The sequence below is a fragment of the Salvelinus sp. IW2-2015 genome, linkage group LG4p, assembly GCF_002910315.2.
Source record: "Salvelinus sp. IW2-2015 linkage group LG4p, ASM291031v2, whole genome shotgun sequence".
Taxonomy (NCBI): domain Eukaryota; kingdom Metazoa; phylum Chordata; class Actinopteri; order Salmoniformes; family Salmonidae; genus Salvelinus; species Salvelinus sp. IW2-2015.
In genome coordinates, this window is record NC_036841.1 from 6,809,640 (window position 1) to 6,826,460 (window position 16,821).

The window sequence follows — 16,821 nt, forward strand, 5'->3', positions numbered from 1 at the left end:
CTGCAACGTTCCACAACGCTGCAGTATCAGCTACTTAACCTAACGATCTGGAACACACCCCTTTACGAAAGTAGCACAGGGAACGAACTGGTAAGGACAATAAGCATTCACGACTGACGGACATAAAATTAATAAAGTTTTAAAACCAAGACAAGTGAGTAGTAAATGATAGCAAAATGACATTTCAGCGACACTTTCGTCAATTCAGTTTCGGTTCATGAATGATCGTTCGGTTTCAGAACTTGTTTGCGTGAACCTGCTACAGTTCCCCAGTGTTTGTTTACATGGTCACGTTGACAGAAATATGATCTAATAATAGTTAATAGGGATTCAACTTTAGGTATGTTTCTCACTAGATATGCTTATGTTTTACAATAATACTTTGTGTATCCATATTCCTTGGAGCATTGATCTCAAGTTGACAACCCCTCTTGAGACACCAACACACAGATCGGAGAGGTTTGAGCAGGGCCGCCCGATTAGCCATTAAGGGGTTGCTCAAGGGCAAGATAGTATCTAGGATACCGATGCCAGCAACCCTCCGGTTCCTGGCCCACCTTTACTTCGATCCCACCGACTGCGCCATTGCATTTTGGCACACCAGAATTACATTAATTTCCAATGAAACGCTGCGTTTGCCTTGTGTTTAGTTGAAAACGCTGCGTTTGTTTCCAAACGTGCCTGCATCAGCCGAGACACAACATCTGACCTATGTCGTCGCCAGAGATCGCTTCCCTGTCCTGGGGACACATGAAGGTGAAGGGCTGCTCGTCTTCCTATAAGGACTGTAAGGTGTGGCCCGGGGGTAGCCGCGCATGGGACTGGAGAGAGACTGGGACGGATGTAAGTTAAGATAATAAGACATGGACTGCGTCTCAATTGGCACCTTGTATGATGATAATGATGTGACTGACTGTGTGTAGCATCACCCTGGAGTGCAGCCTGCAGATCTAGAGGAGGTGCTTCAGAAGGGAGTGGCGACTTTGGTCATCGGGCGGGGCATGAGTGAGGCGCTGCAGGTATCCCCCTAGCCCCATTCACACACTCTTCCCCTACTCGTTTACATGACAATTTCCCAAGATCTACACATTCACCCCAAAGATTGTTTATTATATTGACAAGATATTAGTGCACTCTAACAATGGTAATAAATGTCCTTAAAGATGGAAGGCAGGCGGGAGGTGAGATCAGGTGGGACTATTCGAGCCAATGAGAGGGCAGAAAAGCTTGTGAACAATGGGCCATCGCGATATATAGAGGACTCATCTTTGTATCTCTGCCATTATAGCGTCTGTGACAGCAATAGGCTCCATTTTAAAGTAGTACATTTTATTTTCCTTCATTGGCTGATTTTTCCAACTCATAGGAATCCCCACCCAGTTGACTACTTTAAAATGTTGGAAGCCTTCAATGGCAATGTCCATGCTGAAATAGATGATATCCATGATGAGTCCTCTCTTTATGACAATAGGCACAACTCCGATATAAAGTCGTTTTTGGGTTGCCGAAGTGCCAAGGGCGTCCACTTATTACACTGCATTCGTAACAACCTATTACGAAACTTATTTTCAATCAAATAAGAACAGTCACATTTATTGTTTATCAAATTCGACACTCTAACCTCCATACAAAAATTCCTCACTTATTTTGGGCGGAGTAAAACCTCTCGCTTCCTCTCCGTTTACCCTATCCTTCACTTTCCCTAGCCCCGACAAACATACTTTCACCAGCTTCTACACATGTACACTTTCCCACAATTCCCCTGATTTCTCTCTGGCCTTGTTCGAGAGCATCAAAACTGTGATGTACCATGGGTAAATTGTGAATGACTGATCTACAAATAATATTGAGTAGTTATTTATGATGCAAGGTGATTTGTAGATCAGTCAGTCTTGACTTGCCTTTTAAAGGAAAACTCCACCCAAAAACAATTTTTGTATTAGTTTCATTAGTCCATTGTTGACAGTCCCAAAATGTTTTGCCTGTCAATAATCAGGGTTTAAAGATATGTAACTTTCAAAACCCAGAAATCATCCCCGTATGATGCAAAACCCAGAATCATATGATGCAAATTGATTTCTGTATTTTGAAAGTTACATCTTGAAAACTTGATTGCTGACATGCAAAACATTTTGGGACTATGCTAACAATGGACTAATGAAACAAATACAAAAATATCATTTTTGGGTAGAGTTTTCCTTTAAAGATGGCTGCAATGTTGAACTCTGCGCTCTCTCTCTAAAAGGTCCCGTCCTCAACTGTGGACTTCGTGATACAGAGAGGAGTGGAGCTGATAGTTCTGCAGACAGAGAAGGCCATCACAGAATACAACAACCTGGTTGGCCAGGGAGCCAAGGTGGGTGGCATCTTCCACTCTACCTGCTGATGACATCATACCACAGGTGGCCAGTAGGAGAAGTCTGAAAGCCTGGTGCAATTCAACAGGGTCATATTCATTACAGCACACTGTAGCAAAACGTTTTGCAATGGACAAGTCTATGTAGTCCCTCCCTGTTTTATTCTGTTTGGTGCCTGTTTGGTGCCTGATGAACACAACACCGTAATGAAGAGCTGAAATGACTTGCTGTGAATAAAGGCTTGTTTTTGTCATCTGGTTTCATTTATTGTCATTCAAAGAAAAAAAAAATGGTCCTTAACTATAGCAACTAGGAATAGCAACACACAGATCAGACAGGTGACCTCAGTGATACTCTGGCTGAGTCTCAGGATGAATCCCAAATGGCACCCCTTTTCCTTTAGTGGTCAAAAGTAGTGCACTATATAGGGAATAGGGTGCTATTTGGGACACAACCTCATTCTAGTTGAGCAGTCAGCCAGGAGTGGCACACAGTCACACACTAACAATATAAACATATACGCAGTAAGGAACGGCCAGCTTTGAGGTCTGCTCCAATGGCTGAGGACTAGAGGGTTAGGGGTGGGAGAAAGCGAGATGGATGCTTAGAGGTGTTTGGTGTCAGCGGCGGGCAGGTTTAGGCATGATGAAGACCTTGACAGGTTTGCCGAAAGAAATGGTTCCCTCAGTGGCACCCTCTGCTGGCTGGAGGCCTTCAGTGCTGCTGTCACTCCACACCGCCTTACAGAGACGAGATGAGCTGTAGGCCAGCAGCAGCCTCACCTCGATCTGACACGCCTCTGAAAGAGACAGAGAAAGGGGCCGGGGGTGAGTTTGTGTCCATGCAGAGTAAGACAGCTGGAATGTGGGTGTGCCCCCACTAGTCCATGTGCTGTGAGACCGGTAGTGTGTGTCCTCACCAGTCCATGCGGAGTGAGACAAGTAGACCTGTGTGATGAGGCGGTGGCGGTGTGGTCCAGGACTCCTGAAGTCTCCAGGTTTAGGCTGAATCACATGAGACTGGCCGTCTGGATACAGCACCTGGAGAGAGAGATAAAATGTGTGTGTGTGTGTGTGTGTAAAAGACAAAGCAAACTATTACAACTTGGACCAACACTTCATCCATCAGCAGGAGAGAGGGCACAGCTTATATTAGAGGTCGGCCGATTAATTAGGGCCGATTTCAAGTTTTCATAACAATCGGAAATCTTATTTTTTTTTTTTTTTACACCTTTATTTAATCTTTATTTAACTAGGCAAGTCAGTTAAGAACACATTCTTATTTTCAATGACGGCCTAGGAACGGTGGGTTAACTGCCTCGTTCAGGGGCAGAACGACAGATTTTTACCTTGTCAGCTCGGGGGATTCAATCTTGCAACCTTACAGTTAACTAGTCCAACGCTCTAACCACCTGATTACATTGCACTCCACGAGGAGCCTGCCTGTTACGCGAATGCAGTAGAAGCCAAGGTAAGTTGCTAGCTAGCATTAAACTTAACTTATAAAAAACAATCAATCAATCAAAATCACTAGTTAACTACACATGGTTGATGATATTACTAGTTTATCTAGCGTGTCCTGCGTTGCATATAATCGATGCGGTGCGTATCGTTGCTCCAATGTRTACCTAACCATAAACATCAATGCCTTTCTTAAAATCAATACACAGAAGTATATATTTTTAAACCTGCATATTTAGATGAAAGAAATCCAGGTTAGCAGGCAATATTAACCAGGTGAAATTGTGTCACTTCTCATTCATTGCACGCAGTCAGTGTATATGCAACGGTTTGGGCCTCCTAATTTGCCAGAATTTTACGTAATTATGACATAACATTGAAGGTTGTGCAATGTAACAGGAATATTTAGACTTATGGATGCCACCCGTTAGATAAAATACGGAACGGTTTTGTATTTCACTGAAAGAATAAACGTCTTGTTTTCGAGATGATAGTTTCCGGATTCGACCATATTAATGACCTATGGCTCGTATTTCTGTGTGTTATTATGTTATAACTAAGTCTATGATTTGATAGAGCAGTCTGACTGAGCGGTGGTAGGCAGCAGCAGGCTCGTAAGCATTCATTCAAACAGCACTTTCGTGCGTTTTGCCAGAAGCTCTTCGCTGTGCTTCAAGCCTATCAACTCCCAAGATTAGGCTGGTGTAACCGATGTGAAATGGCTAGCTAGTTAGCGGGGTGCGCGCTAATAGAGTTTCAAACGTCACTCGCTCTGAGACTTGGAGTAGTTGTTCCCCTTGCTCTGCATGGGTAACGCTGCTTCGAGGGTGGCTGTTGTCGTTGTGTTCCTGGTTCTAGCCCAGGTAGGAGCGAGGAGAGGGACGGAAGCTATACTGTTACACTGGCAATACTAAAGTGCCCATAAGAACATCCAATAGTCAAAGGTTAATGAAATACAAATGGTATAGAGAGAAATAGTCCTATAATTCCTATAATAACTACAACTTAAAACTTCTTACCTGGGAATATTGAAGACTCATGTTAAAAGGAACCACCAGCTTTCATATGTTCTCATGTTCTGAGCAAGGAACTTAAACGTTAGCTTCTTACATGGCACATATTGCACTTTTACTTTCTTCTCCAACACTTTGTTTTTGCATTATTTAAACCAATTGAACAGGTTTCATTATTTATTTGAGGCTAAATTGATTTTATTGGTGTATTATATTAAGTTAAAATAAGTGTTCATTCAGTATTGTTGTAATTGTCATTATTACAAATAAATAATAAAAAATCGACCGATTAATCGGTATCGGCATTTTTTGGTTCTCCAATAATCGGTATCGGCGTTGAAGAATCATAATCGGTCGACCTCTAGCTTATATACATACCGCTAGGGTCCTGGACAAAGGCTTCATTCTGATTTCTCTACCCTTCACCCAGAGATGTGCAGGCGTATCCACCGTATGCATTTACATTGGATTGGTGCAAGCACAGCTTGAGGGAGTTTCCACTATATTCCGGGTAAGGGCGAGTGTACGCTTTGGGAGAAGGTTGGAGAATCGTAACGCAGCCAAGGGTGTGTGTACCAGAGACTTTATATAACAGGGTGTGTACCTGTACTTTGACAGTGTTGTGGGGGTCTTGTACGTGCTCCAGCGTAGCGTCAATGTCTAGCGCCACCACCAGGCCAGAGGTGAAATGCAGCGGGTTGTCAGACTCTCCTGTCGGCTCGATGATGGTCGCTGACGCACGCTGGACCTGCCAGCCAATACAAACCACATCTGGGTCAAATACCTGTGTGTGTGTGTGTGTGTGTGTGTGTGTGTGTCTCTCTGTGTACCTGTTTAGGTAATTGAAGGTTTAAGAAGCCACTCTGTCTCAATGTGGTCTGAAGGATCTTGACTAGTTCTCCAGGCTTGCAAACCGACAGCTTGGGACTCAAGTCCAACAGCTTCCCCACAAAACTTTCCTGGAGGTGGGGCAGCTCCACCACAAACAGCCTGGAGGCATAGAGGTCAGGATTCATCAGAATACCAAAAGAAAAGGGTGTGCTTTCTGCAAGGTCAATGTTGCCACCHTGTGGCGATAAATTAAAACAACAATTCAGTTCACCAATTCATTACAGATGCATCAGTTTCTGTTTGTCTTTTATAGGACAAATAGTCTGTCTTATGTTTTCAAAGATGTCAAAAGTTGATTAAATAAAACAGATTAAATAGGCAGATTAAATGATGGTAAAAAAAAAAAAAGATAATATACCTCTGAAAGGATTCCACCTCCTGAAGGAACTTCTCACAGACACTGATGAGAGGTTCAACTCTGCAGAGAGATGAAAGGGGTTGAGCTGCTTGACAGTTACAGACATGGACGGTGGGGGTGTTTGTGTGTGTACTAACCCTCGTCTGGTACGGGCAGTCAGGACTAGCTGTAAGGCCTTAGCCTGTAGTCTGACGTGGTGTATGGTGGCCACCTGTCTGTTCTCCAGACCACTATATAGGAACTCCAGTTTATACGTCTCCTCCAACATCTACAAACACACACACACACAACATTACATTATATACACACAACTCTGCACATCACATTAATGTCTAGGGGTAACGCCACTGGCTGAAGACACATACACTGAGTGTACAAAACATTGCTCTTTCCATGACATAGACTGACCAGGTGACCCTTATTGATGTCACTTGTTATATCCACTTCAATCAGTGTAGATGAAGTGGAGGAGACAGGTTAAAGAAGGATTTTTAAGCCTTGAGACAATTGAGAGATGGATTGTGATTGTGTGCCATTCAGAAGGTGAATGGGCAAGACAAAAGTATGTAAGTGCCTTTGAACGGGGTATGTTAGTAGGTGCCAGGTTCACCGGTTTGTGTCAGCACCCCTGTGGAATGCTTTCAACACCTTGTAGAGTCCAGGCCCCAATGAATTGAGGCTGTTCTGAAGGTATGCAACTCAATATTAGGAAGGTGTTCCTCATGCTTTGTACGCTCAGTGTATATGCTCCTCGTGTATATGCTCCTCTTCCCACCGGAGATCGGGGTTCAATCCCTCCTTCAACCCGTATCCCCCCATTTCAAGTGTCTAAACAAAGTGAAAAATACTATTTAAAAAACACAATAGTTTGTGTGTGTACCTGTTTGGCAGCAGCAGTTGCCATGGCGTTGTGTTTAAGGCAGAGGGGGACGGCCATAGTCCACAACTTCTCCTGCAAGGCCTGTGGGAAGGACACAAGGAGAGGAGACAAGGAGATGAGGAAAGGCAATACGATTTGGGCATTCTGGTCAAATGTAATGCAGACAGACACCGGTCTATCCAGATGCAGAAACACACCTTGGTGAGCAGTAGTTGGCAGCGGAGGTAGGTGGCAGAGAAGTCAGCAGCTCCTGCCAGCTCTGTCTGTAGCTCCCCCAGTCTCTGTAGGTCTCTGAGAGGATACACACACACACAAAATATTAGCTTCAATTTTTTTAATGTATTGATAGTATTAGTGTGTATGTATGTACCTGATAGTAAAGTTGAGCAGGTCCTGAGCCCCGGGGTCCTGTAGGTTGTGTATAGTGCTAATTCTGCTCAGACTCTGTTGGAGGAACAGTTGAGCAGACTCCACACTGCCGGAACCTTCTATACCACTCACACAGTACTGGGGCTGCGTCCTCCCTGGTAACTACACACACACACACACACACACACACACACACACACACACACACACACACACACACACACACACACACACACACAACCACACACACACACACACACACACACACACACACACACACACCACACACACACACACACACGTTATCGACAACACACACACACACACACGATGGTTCAAGCCCTGAATGCTGATTGGCTGACAGCCGTGTTCTATCAGACCGTATACCACGGGTAGGACAAAACATGTATTTTTACTGCTCTAATTAGGTTGGTAACCAGGTTTTAATAGCAATAAGGCACCTCAGGGGTTTGTGGTATATTGCCAATATACCACAGCTAAGGGCTGTATCCAGGCACTCCACGTTGCGTTGTGCGTAAAAACATCCCTTGGTATATTGGCCATATAGCACACCCCCTCGGGCCATTTTGCTTAATTATGACACAGTGGGTCTCGACATAGATTGGTGAAAGGGGTGTGTGTGTCTTACCCTGAGAGGAGGTACTAGGTGAGAGAGGCTGTCCCGTAGGTAGGTGTAGTGTCTAAAGGTGTGGTCTGAGAACAGAGCTGTCATGGTGGGACAAGACTGAGCTGCGTTGAACACCAGCACCAACACTGCAATATCTGGTACGCTAGGTCAGGAACACACAACACAGAGGTAGGTATAGGTGTGTGTGTGTGTGTGTGTGTGTGTAGGATACAGGCAGGGTCATCCATGTCTGGTTCAGGGGTGTGGAAGTAGGGGTGAGTACTGAGCAGCTCTGGAACCAGCGGTAACACCAGCGTAGGATGACGACAACCTAGAAACTTTAGACACCTAGAGAGAGAGAGATGAAGAGAAAGAGTGTGTTGAGTTTTAAAAGCTTTTTTATTGAATCACTTGCAAAGTGATACACACAGACACACACAGACAGAAGCTTACTTCCAGACAGAGTTGCGGTCGGTGGGGTACTTGGTGAGGTTTTTCAGCAGCTCCAGCAGGGCCAGTTGGATACACTCTTTAGTCGACACATTGGTGAAACACAGCAACTCATGTAGCGCCTCTCTGATGTCACGAGACGAGTCCTACACAAGTTACACATTTCAGTTATTATTTTTATTCGCAAATTTTTTTTTGATACAGGACCAGTCAAAAAGTTTGGACAAACCTACTCATTCCAGGGTTTACCTTTATTTTTTACTATTTTCTACATTGCAGAATAATAATGATGACATCAAAACTATGAAATAACACGTATGGAATCATGTAGTAACCAAACAAAGTGTTAAACAAATATAAATTTATATTTTATATTTGAGATTCTTAAAAAGTAGCCACCCTTTGCCCTGATGACAGCTTTGCACACTCTTGGCATTCTCAACTAGATTCATGAGGTAGTCACCTGGAATGCATTTCAATTAACAGGTGTGCCTTGTTTAAAGTTAATTTGTGGAATTTCTTTCCTTCTTAATGCGTTTGAGCCAATCAGTTGTGACAAGGTAGGGGTGGTATAWAGAAGATAGACCTATTTGGTAAAAGACCAAGTCCATATTATGGAAAGAACAGCTCAAATAAGGAAAGAGAAATGACAGTCCATTACTTTAAGACATGAAGGTCAGTCAATTCGGAAAATTTCAAGAACTTTTAAAGTTTCTTCAAGTGCAGTCACAAAAACCATCAGGCGCTATGATGAAACTGTCTCTCATGAGGACTACCACAGAAATGGAAGACCCAGTTACCTCTGCTGCAGAGGATAAGTTCATTAGTTACCAGCCTCAGAAACTGAAGCCCAAATAAATGCTTCACAGAGTTCAATATATCCCTCTAGTGGTGTGGGGGCTGTGCTTTGGCAGAGTGGGTGGGGTTATATCCTTCCTGTTTGGCCCTGTCCGGGGGTATCATCGGATGGGGCCACAGTGTCTCCTGACCCCTCCTGTCTCAGCCTCCAGTATTTATGCTGCAGTAGTTTATGTGTCGGGGGGCTAGGGTCAGTTGGTTATACCTGGAGTACTTCTCCTATCTTATCCAGTGTCCTGTGTGAATTTAAGTATGCTCTCTCTAATTCTCTCGTTCTCTCTTTCTTTCTCTCTCTCGGAGAACCTGAGCCCTAGGACCATACGTCACGGCAAACCGGGCATGATGACTCCTTGCTGTCCCCAGTCCGCCTGGCCCTGCTGCTATTCCAGTTTCAACTGTTCTGCCTGCGGTTATGGAACCCCTACCTGTCCCAGACCTGCTGTTTTCAATTCTTAATGATCGGCTATGAAAAGCCAACTGACATTTATTCCTGATTATTATTTGACCATGCTTGTCACTTATGAACATTTTGAACATCTTGGCATAGTTCTGTTATAATCTCCACCCAGCACAGCCAGAAGAGGACTGGCCACCCCTCATAGCCTGGTTCCTCTCTAGGTTTCTTCCTAGGTTTTGGCCTTTCTAGGGAGTTTTTCCTAGCCACCGTGCTTCTACACCTGCATTGCTTGCTGTTTGGGGTTTTAGGCTGGGTGTCTGTACAGCACTTCGAGATATTAGCTGATGTACGAAGGGCTATATAAAATAAACTTGATTTGATTCAAGTAACAGACACATCTCAACATCAACTGTTCAGAGGAGACTGTGTGAATCAGGTCTTCATGGTCGAGTTGCTGCAAAGAAGTCACTACAAAAGGACACCAATAAGAAGAAGAGACTTGCTTGGGCCAAGAAACACGAGCAATAGACATTAGACCGGTGGCGATCTGTCCTTTGGTCTGATGAGTCCAAATTTGAGATTTTGGGTTCCAACCGCCATGTCTTTGTCAGACGTAGAGTAGGTGAACAGATGATCTCTACATGTGTGGTTCCCACCGTAAAGCATGGAGGAGGAGGTATGATGGTGTTGGGGTGCTTTGCTGATGACACTGTCAGTGATTTATTTAGAATTCAAGGCACACTTAACCAGCATGGCTACCAMAGCATTCTGCAACGATACGCCATCCCATCTGGTTTGCGCTTTGTGGGCCTATCATTTGTTTTTCAACAGGACAATGACCCAACACACCTCCAGGCTGTGTAAAGGCTATTTGACCAAGAAGGAGAGTGATGGAGTACTGCATCAGATGACCTGGCCTCCACAATCACCTGACCTCAACCCAATTGAGATGGTTTGGTTTTTGCGACTGCACTTCAAGAAACTTTCAAAGTTCTTGAAATATTCCAGATTGACCGACCTTCATGTCTTAAAGTAATGATGGACTGTCGTTTCTCTTTGCTTATTTGAGCTGTTCGTTACCAAATAAGGCTATCTTCTGTATAGCACCCCTACCTTGTCACAACATAACCGATTGGCTCAAAGCATTAAGAAGGAAAGAAATTCCACAAATTAACAAGGCACACTTGCTAATTGAAATGCATTCCAGGTGACTCCTTTAGCTGGTTGAGAGAATGCCAAGAGTGTGCAAAGCTGTCAAGGCAAAGGGTGAATACTTTGAAGAATCTAAAATCTATTAAGATTTATTAACACTTTTTGGTTACTACATGATTCCATGTGTTATTTCATAGTTTTGATGTCTTCACTACTTTTCTACAATGTAGAAAATAGTAAAAATAAAGAAAACCCCTGGAATGAGTAGGCGTGTCCAAACTTTTGACTGGCACTCTATATTCTAACATTTAGAAATGTTCTTCTTTCACCTTGTAAGTGTGTGTGTGTGTGTGTGTGTGCATGCATGCGTGTGTGTTGGCACGTGCATGTGTGTGTGTATGCGTCTCCATATGTGTGTTGGTGTGTGTTACCTCTAGTACAGCCAGTACAGTATCCAGCTGGTCTTCTCTCAGGGTGATGTTAGTAGAGATCTGTCTCAGGACGTGGATGGACTGCAGCCTGACTTCCTCAATCTCATCATTAAACATGTCAACCAGGAAGTCCAGGCACTTCTCGGCAAAGCTGGCAGATGATTGGGCAAGAGCAGAGAGTGCATCCACAGCAGCAATACGCACCTCTACAGATAAAACACACACAGGAACATTATAATTTACACACACACAAAACCCATGCGCACACAAACACACACACTCTCGCTGAGCCTCCACAGCCTTCACAGAAACAAACAAAACATAACACACACACACAACCCCAAACACACTTACCGACACACACACACCCTTACCGTACATCTCGTCCTCCAGTCCGTGTACGAAGGCTCCACATGCCCCTGAGGCAATCAGGTTGACAGCTGAGGTGTCCACCTTCTCCTTGGGAGCATCATCAGCCCATTTCCTCCCAGAGGAGAACTCACCTGACGTATAGAGCTCCTTGGCCCGCTCATGAGCAGTACGTTTCCTCTGAGATATAGATAACATTATTATTAATATATTGTTGGGTTGTAATTTGAAATACTTGCTACACCAGAAGTGAATGGTTATATGTAGGAGGAATGTATATGGTGGGCTCAACAGAGGTTGGATATGAGCTAGGGGCTTGGAATATTACTGAGTAAGGGAAAGGGCAATCACATGGTTGCGGTCACTGATAAGGGTGGATAGCTGTGGATTAGTGAGAAATGTGGGCCGAGGTCAGGTCACATGAAGGGAGAAGGAATAGTTTGTTACCTATATCACTTAACTTCCTGCCTAGCAACAAACATGTAGTGTTTAGAGAAAAGGAGAAGACTGCCTAAAGGGGGGTATAAATGCTGGTGGAAACATGCATGTCTTTTCAGCTGTTTGACCCAGTGGGTGAACAAACTTAGTTTGAGCTTCCCTAGTTGTCTGATGGTTTATTTAGAACCTGAGTAAAAACGAACAATACGACTTTACTTGGTAAAACAGCTGAAAAGACARACATGTTTCCACTGGACAGAGGAACTCTGCCTAGAAGGCCAGCATCCCAGAGTCGCCTCTTCACTGTTGACGTTGAGACTGGTGTTTTGCGGGTACTATTTAATGAAGCTGCCAGTTGAGGACTTGTGAGGCGTCTGTTTCTCAAACTAGACACACTAATGTACTTGTCCTCTTGCTCAGTTGTGCACCGGGGCCTCCCACTCCTCTTTCTATTCTGGTTAGAGCCAGTTTGCACTGTTCTGTGAAGGGAGTAGTACACAGCGTTGTACGAGATCTTCAGTTTCTTGGAAATTTCTCGCATGGAATAGCCTTCATTTCTCAGAACAAGAATAGACTGATGAGTTTCGGAAGAAAGTTATTTGTTTCTGGACATTTTGAGCCTGTAATCGAACCCACAAATGCTGATGCTCCAGATACTCAACCAGTCTAAAGGCCAGTTTTATTGCTTCTTTCATCAGCACAACAGTTTTCAGCTGCGCTAACATAATTGCAAAAGGGTTTTATCATGATCAATTAGACTTTTAAAATTATAAACTTGGATTAGCTAACACAACGTGCCATTGGAACACAGAAGTGATGGTTGCTGATAATGGGCTATGTCTATGTAGATATTCCATTTWAAAAAATCTGCCGTTTTTAGCTACAATAGTCATTTACAACATTAACTATGTCTACACTGTATTTCTGAATAATTTTATGTTATTTTAAGGGACAAAAAAATTGCTTTTCTTTCAAAAACACCAACATTTCAAAGTGACCCCAAACTTTTGAAAGGTAGTATATGTACTGTATTACATTACATCTAGATTACATAGAGCTCATTGACCTGCTCATGAGCCGTACGTTTCCTCTGAAATATACATTATAATAAATGAATTACAAATAAAATGCTGTATGCTTCCTCTGAAGAGACATTTTACACACACACACAGTGTACGTACCCTGAGGTCTGACATCAGCTTCTTGTCCAGAGTCTGCTCTAGGAAGTGAGGACTGACCTGCAACATGTTACCCTGAGGAAGAGAGGAACGAGTGGAGGGGGAGGAAAGGAGAACCATGACTATCTGAAAAGTAAGATGTCAAAATATACAGTTGTGTGTGTGTACTCACCAGTGTTTTGGCGGCCTGCACCCTGACCACCCAGGATCCATCAGAGACCATGTGACTAATCTTCCCAAACGAGTCGTCGACCAGACGGACTTGCTCATTGGACGACGGAATCGGCACAATGCTGATTGGACAGATGCCTCCTTTAKTCATCAATCACACAGCAGTTTTCACCCCCCCAGTCAGTGAGTGTGTGTGTTCAGTGTTGGGCTTGTTTGACATGGCAGCCGACTGCTGACTTGCATCATAAATAACCACTCATTATTATTTGTAGATCAGTCTGGCAGGCACAATTTACCCACAATGAATCATGGACTTGGTGATCTTGAACACAGCCAGTGTGTGTGTGTGTGTGTGCAAGTCTATGTCTTACCTCTCTGGATAGAGCTGACTCAGGACCCACACCATCTGAACGGCAGCCGAACGAACCTGCTCATAGTCATCACACAGCAGCTGACAGGCCTAGACACACAATTAAAGAGAAACGCTCACACAAAAGGACCTAGCGGCTGGGAAAGAAACACACGCATGCACAACCATACACACTTTACCTGATCATAAATGGTCTGTTGAATCTTCAGTCCCCTTTCATGCAGTTGCAGCTGAAAGGAAGAGCAGAACATTGAATAATCAATCAGTCAATCTATAATCTATCTAGCCTGTACACATGCCAATAGTCTAGAGAGGCGTCCTATATGCTTGGAGTAGGCATCCAGCTAACTTTCACCTGTCCTGTATTTTCAGAGCAGTGCAGACTATCGAGAGGCCTCTCAATATCCACTCAATAGACTGAAGCATTGTTTTGGGCATGCATTCTAAGTGAGCATGCTGGGATGTATATTGGGACATAACAGGAGGAAGTAAGGTCATACCATGGCTTTGATGGCCGCCGTGCGCACCCTTGGGTCCTGGTCTGCAAAGTAGTCACTGATGAGGCTCTGCGCGTCTCTCACACACACTCCACCAGACACCCCTGGAAGGAGGAGGAAGGGAGAGTGGAAAGTAGTCACTGATAGCACACTGCTGCTGCACATCCCACACACATCTCTCAGACATGGTGATGTAATGAGGGGGTGTCTGGTTGAACTGGTTGAATTAAATTAAGTAAATAAACATTTCATGTAGTAAATGTTTTTATTGTTGTTGACTCAACTACCCTGGTTAACGCAAATAAATATACACACCTGGAGCACTGCCCCCAATAACAGCTGGAACCAATCCCTGTCCATCTTTATTTAGTGGCGTGTCCACATTTCCCAGGCAACCCAGGAGTTGTAGGCATTTATTCCTCACACCGAAATATGTGTCTGACAGGTGCTGAGAGAGAAATGAGAGGGATAAGATGAAAGAGGGGGATGAGAGAGATCGATGAGAGAGAGCGGGATGAGAAAGAGGACGAGAGAGATTGCTGAAAAAACTTGCAGACCACGACTGTATGCGTGTTACCTTGTAGGCCACCTCTATGAGTCTGTGTCTAACAATAAGGCTTTCTGGGAGATGGGTGCCGATGACCAGCAGAGTGTCCAGCAGCTGAGCCAGAACCTGATGGGACTCTGGACACACACACACACAGAGAGAAGAAAACACAAATACAGACATGGACTAGGTCAGAGAAGATATGGGAAAGAGTGTGTAATGATGTACTAAGTGTGTGAATCAGATTGTAACTTACTCTCTGTGTTGAATGTGTTGAGGGTGTCATCTAGGATACTCTCAGGGTTGAAGTTCTGGGTCTTACTAAGCAGGCCGATCAGAGAGGCAATCTTCAGCCGCACAGAGTTATCCTGCTCCTACAGAGACATAGATACACAAACAGTCATCACTCTTCTACAGCAAGACACAGGAGCAAGGTGAGGGAAAGAAGGGATGGAAGAAGACAAGGCAGAAAGGATAGATGTAGGAGGGGAGAAAGGAGGGACCATGGAAGGAGGGGCGAGGATAGCTGCTCTTAGCAACGCAGGTGTATTTACATACACTCCTTTCCGTTGTATTAGGTTGCACAAAAACAGTCCTCGGGAAGCCAGAAGTTAAATACAATTCCATTTCAACTTATTGTGCCGGTGGGCAGGAAGGTTGGTCATTTTGACGGGTGGAATGTGTGACAAAATATCTAAAGGATCGGATTATTAAACAGAATTTCCAAACTGGTCTGTTGTAGACCCACTTCTTCTCTGCTTACCTCATGTCAAAATAAAAGTCATTAAWTTTTTGCCCACATATGGAGCACGTGCAGGACTTTTATTTTGACATGAGGTAAGCAGAGAGTACATCGGCACAAATGTAATACTATTAAACTTCTGGCTTTCCGCTGACTGTTTGTGTGCAACCCAATACAATTGAAAGCAACGCTAGTGTATGTAAATACACCYGCATTGCTAAGAGCAGCTAGGGAGAGGAGGGCTGCTTTACCTTGTAATAGTGTTCCAGGAGGAGAGATGGGAGAATGATGAAGGATAGAAAGAGAAAAGAGAGGACGAAGGAGAAGATGGAGGGATGGAAGAAGAGATGTGAGGATGGAAAGATTAAAGCCAGGGCCATCATACCTTGTAGTAGTGTTCCAGCAGTATGCGCACAACCCCTTCCACACTCTCTGCCTCCACGGAGCTGCGGGCGAAGTGCAGCAGGTACTGCAAGGCATCAGTGGGGTTGGAGGCCTTACACAGGTCAATATGCAGCGCTGCAGACTTACTTGGCTTGGTCAGACGGAGCTTCTTGGCTGGAGCCTCCTCTTGGGGAAGCTGTTGATCAACAGAGACAATGGATTACCTTTTAATTRTGTGATGTGATATGGATCTGGACACCCAAACGGCATATCTAAAGCTGTAGGGATCGAACTATAGCAAGGATTTAGACAAAGCTAGCCAGGTACCAGATCCCTTTGTACTCTTGCCTACTCTATTGCTGTCCTTTTCATGATTTGCATAATCATAACACAAACAGACTGGTACTTAGGCTAGAACACTATTGCAAATGTACACCARCTAGCTAACTAAAAGTAGCTACCACTGGCCATTTGTTCAGATCATTGTAACCCAACGTAGCTAGTCAGCAACGTTTCTACGAGTCCTATATAATATCTCTATCTACCTAAATTTAATGAAATAGGATKCACGATGTTATCAACAATTCGGATGTTATTGCGGGATGCAATACGTTAACAGTTGGTTAGCTAGCTACGAAACACTCACACAGTCTGAGTCTAACGTTAGCTAGCTGGCTTGCTAGTATTGTAAGAACAACGACAATTAAAATGTGAATATTTCGGGTTTTTTAGTAACCATGCGTCTACCGACCTGAACAACTTTGGAGAATTCCTCGTAAACTCGCTTTTTGAGATGTGCTGCCATTTCCAAAGAAATTAACTAGCTTCCAGTATTTTTTTTGTTGTTGAAAGCGCCCAGCACCATCGTCATCAAGCGTCGA

At 44.0% G+C, this 16,821-nt stretch overlaps 2 protein-coding genes across 5 annotated transcripts; one reads left to right on the forward strand and one right to left on the reverse strand.

Annotated features, from left to right (window-relative positions):
* aamdc (adipogenesis associated, Mth938 domain containing) lies at nucleotides 1-2,610 on the forward strand. Of its 3 annotated transcripts, none has more exons than XM_023981377.2 (4): nucleotides 1-90; nucleotides 691-843; nucleotides 924-1,019; nucleotides 2,246-2,610. In XM_023981377.2, the coding sequence occupies exons 2-4, from the start codon at nucleotides 712-714 to the stop codon at nucleotides 2,384-2,386; spliced, it is 369 nt and encodes a 122-aa protein (XP_023837145.1). In that variant the 5' UTR covers nucleotides 1-90; nucleotides 691-711; the 3' UTR covers nucleotides 2,387-2,610. The 3 variants fall into 3 exon arrangements, with proteins under 3 accessions (XP_023837145.1, XP_023837130.1, XP_070293686.1); XM_023981362.2 differs by having other exon boundaries at nucleotides 29-90; nucleotides 651-843; XM_070437585.1 differs by having other exon boundaries at nucleotides 78-154.
* On the reverse strand, nucleotides 2,599-16,817 carry ints4 (integrator complex subunit 4). Of its 2 annotated transcripts, XM_023981338.1 has the most exons (24): nucleotides 16,692-16,817; nucleotides 15,942-16,136; nucleotides 15,071-15,188; nucleotides 14,845-14,951; nucleotides 14,583-14,715; nucleotides 14,271-14,371; nucleotides 13,950-14,000; nucleotides 13,772-13,860; nucleotides 13,402-13,522; nucleotides 13,233-13,304; nucleotides 11,619-11,793; nucleotides 11,245-11,450; nucleotides 8,410-8,552; nucleotides 8,189-8,304; nucleotides 7,978-8,111; nucleotides 7,330-7,490; nucleotides 7,157-7,250; nucleotides 6,960-7,040; nucleotides 6,217-6,347; nucleotides 6,080-6,139; nucleotides 5,661-5,820; nucleotides 5,435-5,578; nucleotides 3,277-3,397; nucleotides 2,599-3,156 (listed from the first exon to the last, which is right to left on the reverse strand). In XM_023981338.1, the coding sequence occupies exons 1-24, from the start codon at nucleotides 16,743-16,745 to the stop codon at nucleotides 2,978-2,980; spliced, it is 2,946 nt and encodes a 981-aa protein (XP_023837106.1). In that variant the 5' UTR covers nucleotides 16,746-16,817; the 3' UTR covers nucleotides 2,599-2,977. The 2 variants fall into 2 exon arrangements, with proteins under 2 accessions (XP_023837106.1, XP_070293680.1); XM_070437579.1 differs by lacking the exons at nucleotides 13,233-13,304; nucleotides 13,402-13,522; nucleotides 13,772-13,860; nucleotides 13,950-14,000.
* Between the last annotated feature and the right edge of the window lie 4 nt (nucleotides 16,818-16,821).

Bases quoted from the DNA above. Each gene is read 5' to 3' on its own strand.
- aamdc (XM_023981377.2), top strand. From the start codon at position 712: ATGTCGTCGCCAGAGATCGCTTCCCTGTCCTGGGGACACATGAAGGTG. The intron at 844-923 runs GTAAGTTAAGAT...GACTGTGTGTAG, and splicing joins GGAGAGAGACTGGGACGGAT to CATCACCCTGGAGTGCAGCC. The intron at 1,020-2,245 runs GTATCCCCCTAG...TCTCTCTAAAAG, and splicing joins GCATGAGTGAGGCGCTGCAG to GTCCCGTCCTCAACTGTGGA.
- ints4 (XM_023981338.1), bottom strand. From the start codon at position 16,745: ATGGCAGCACATCTCAAAAAGCGAGTTTACGAGGAATTCTCCAAAGTT. The intron at 11,794-13,232 runs GTACGTACACTG...TCTATATCTCAG, and splicing joins AGCTGATGTCAGACCTCAGG to AGGAAACGTACTGCTCATGA. The intron at 11,451-11,618 runs GTAAGGGTGTGT...TTTTATCTGTAG, and splicing joins ACTGGAGGACGAGATGTACG to AGGTGCGTATTGCTGCTGTG.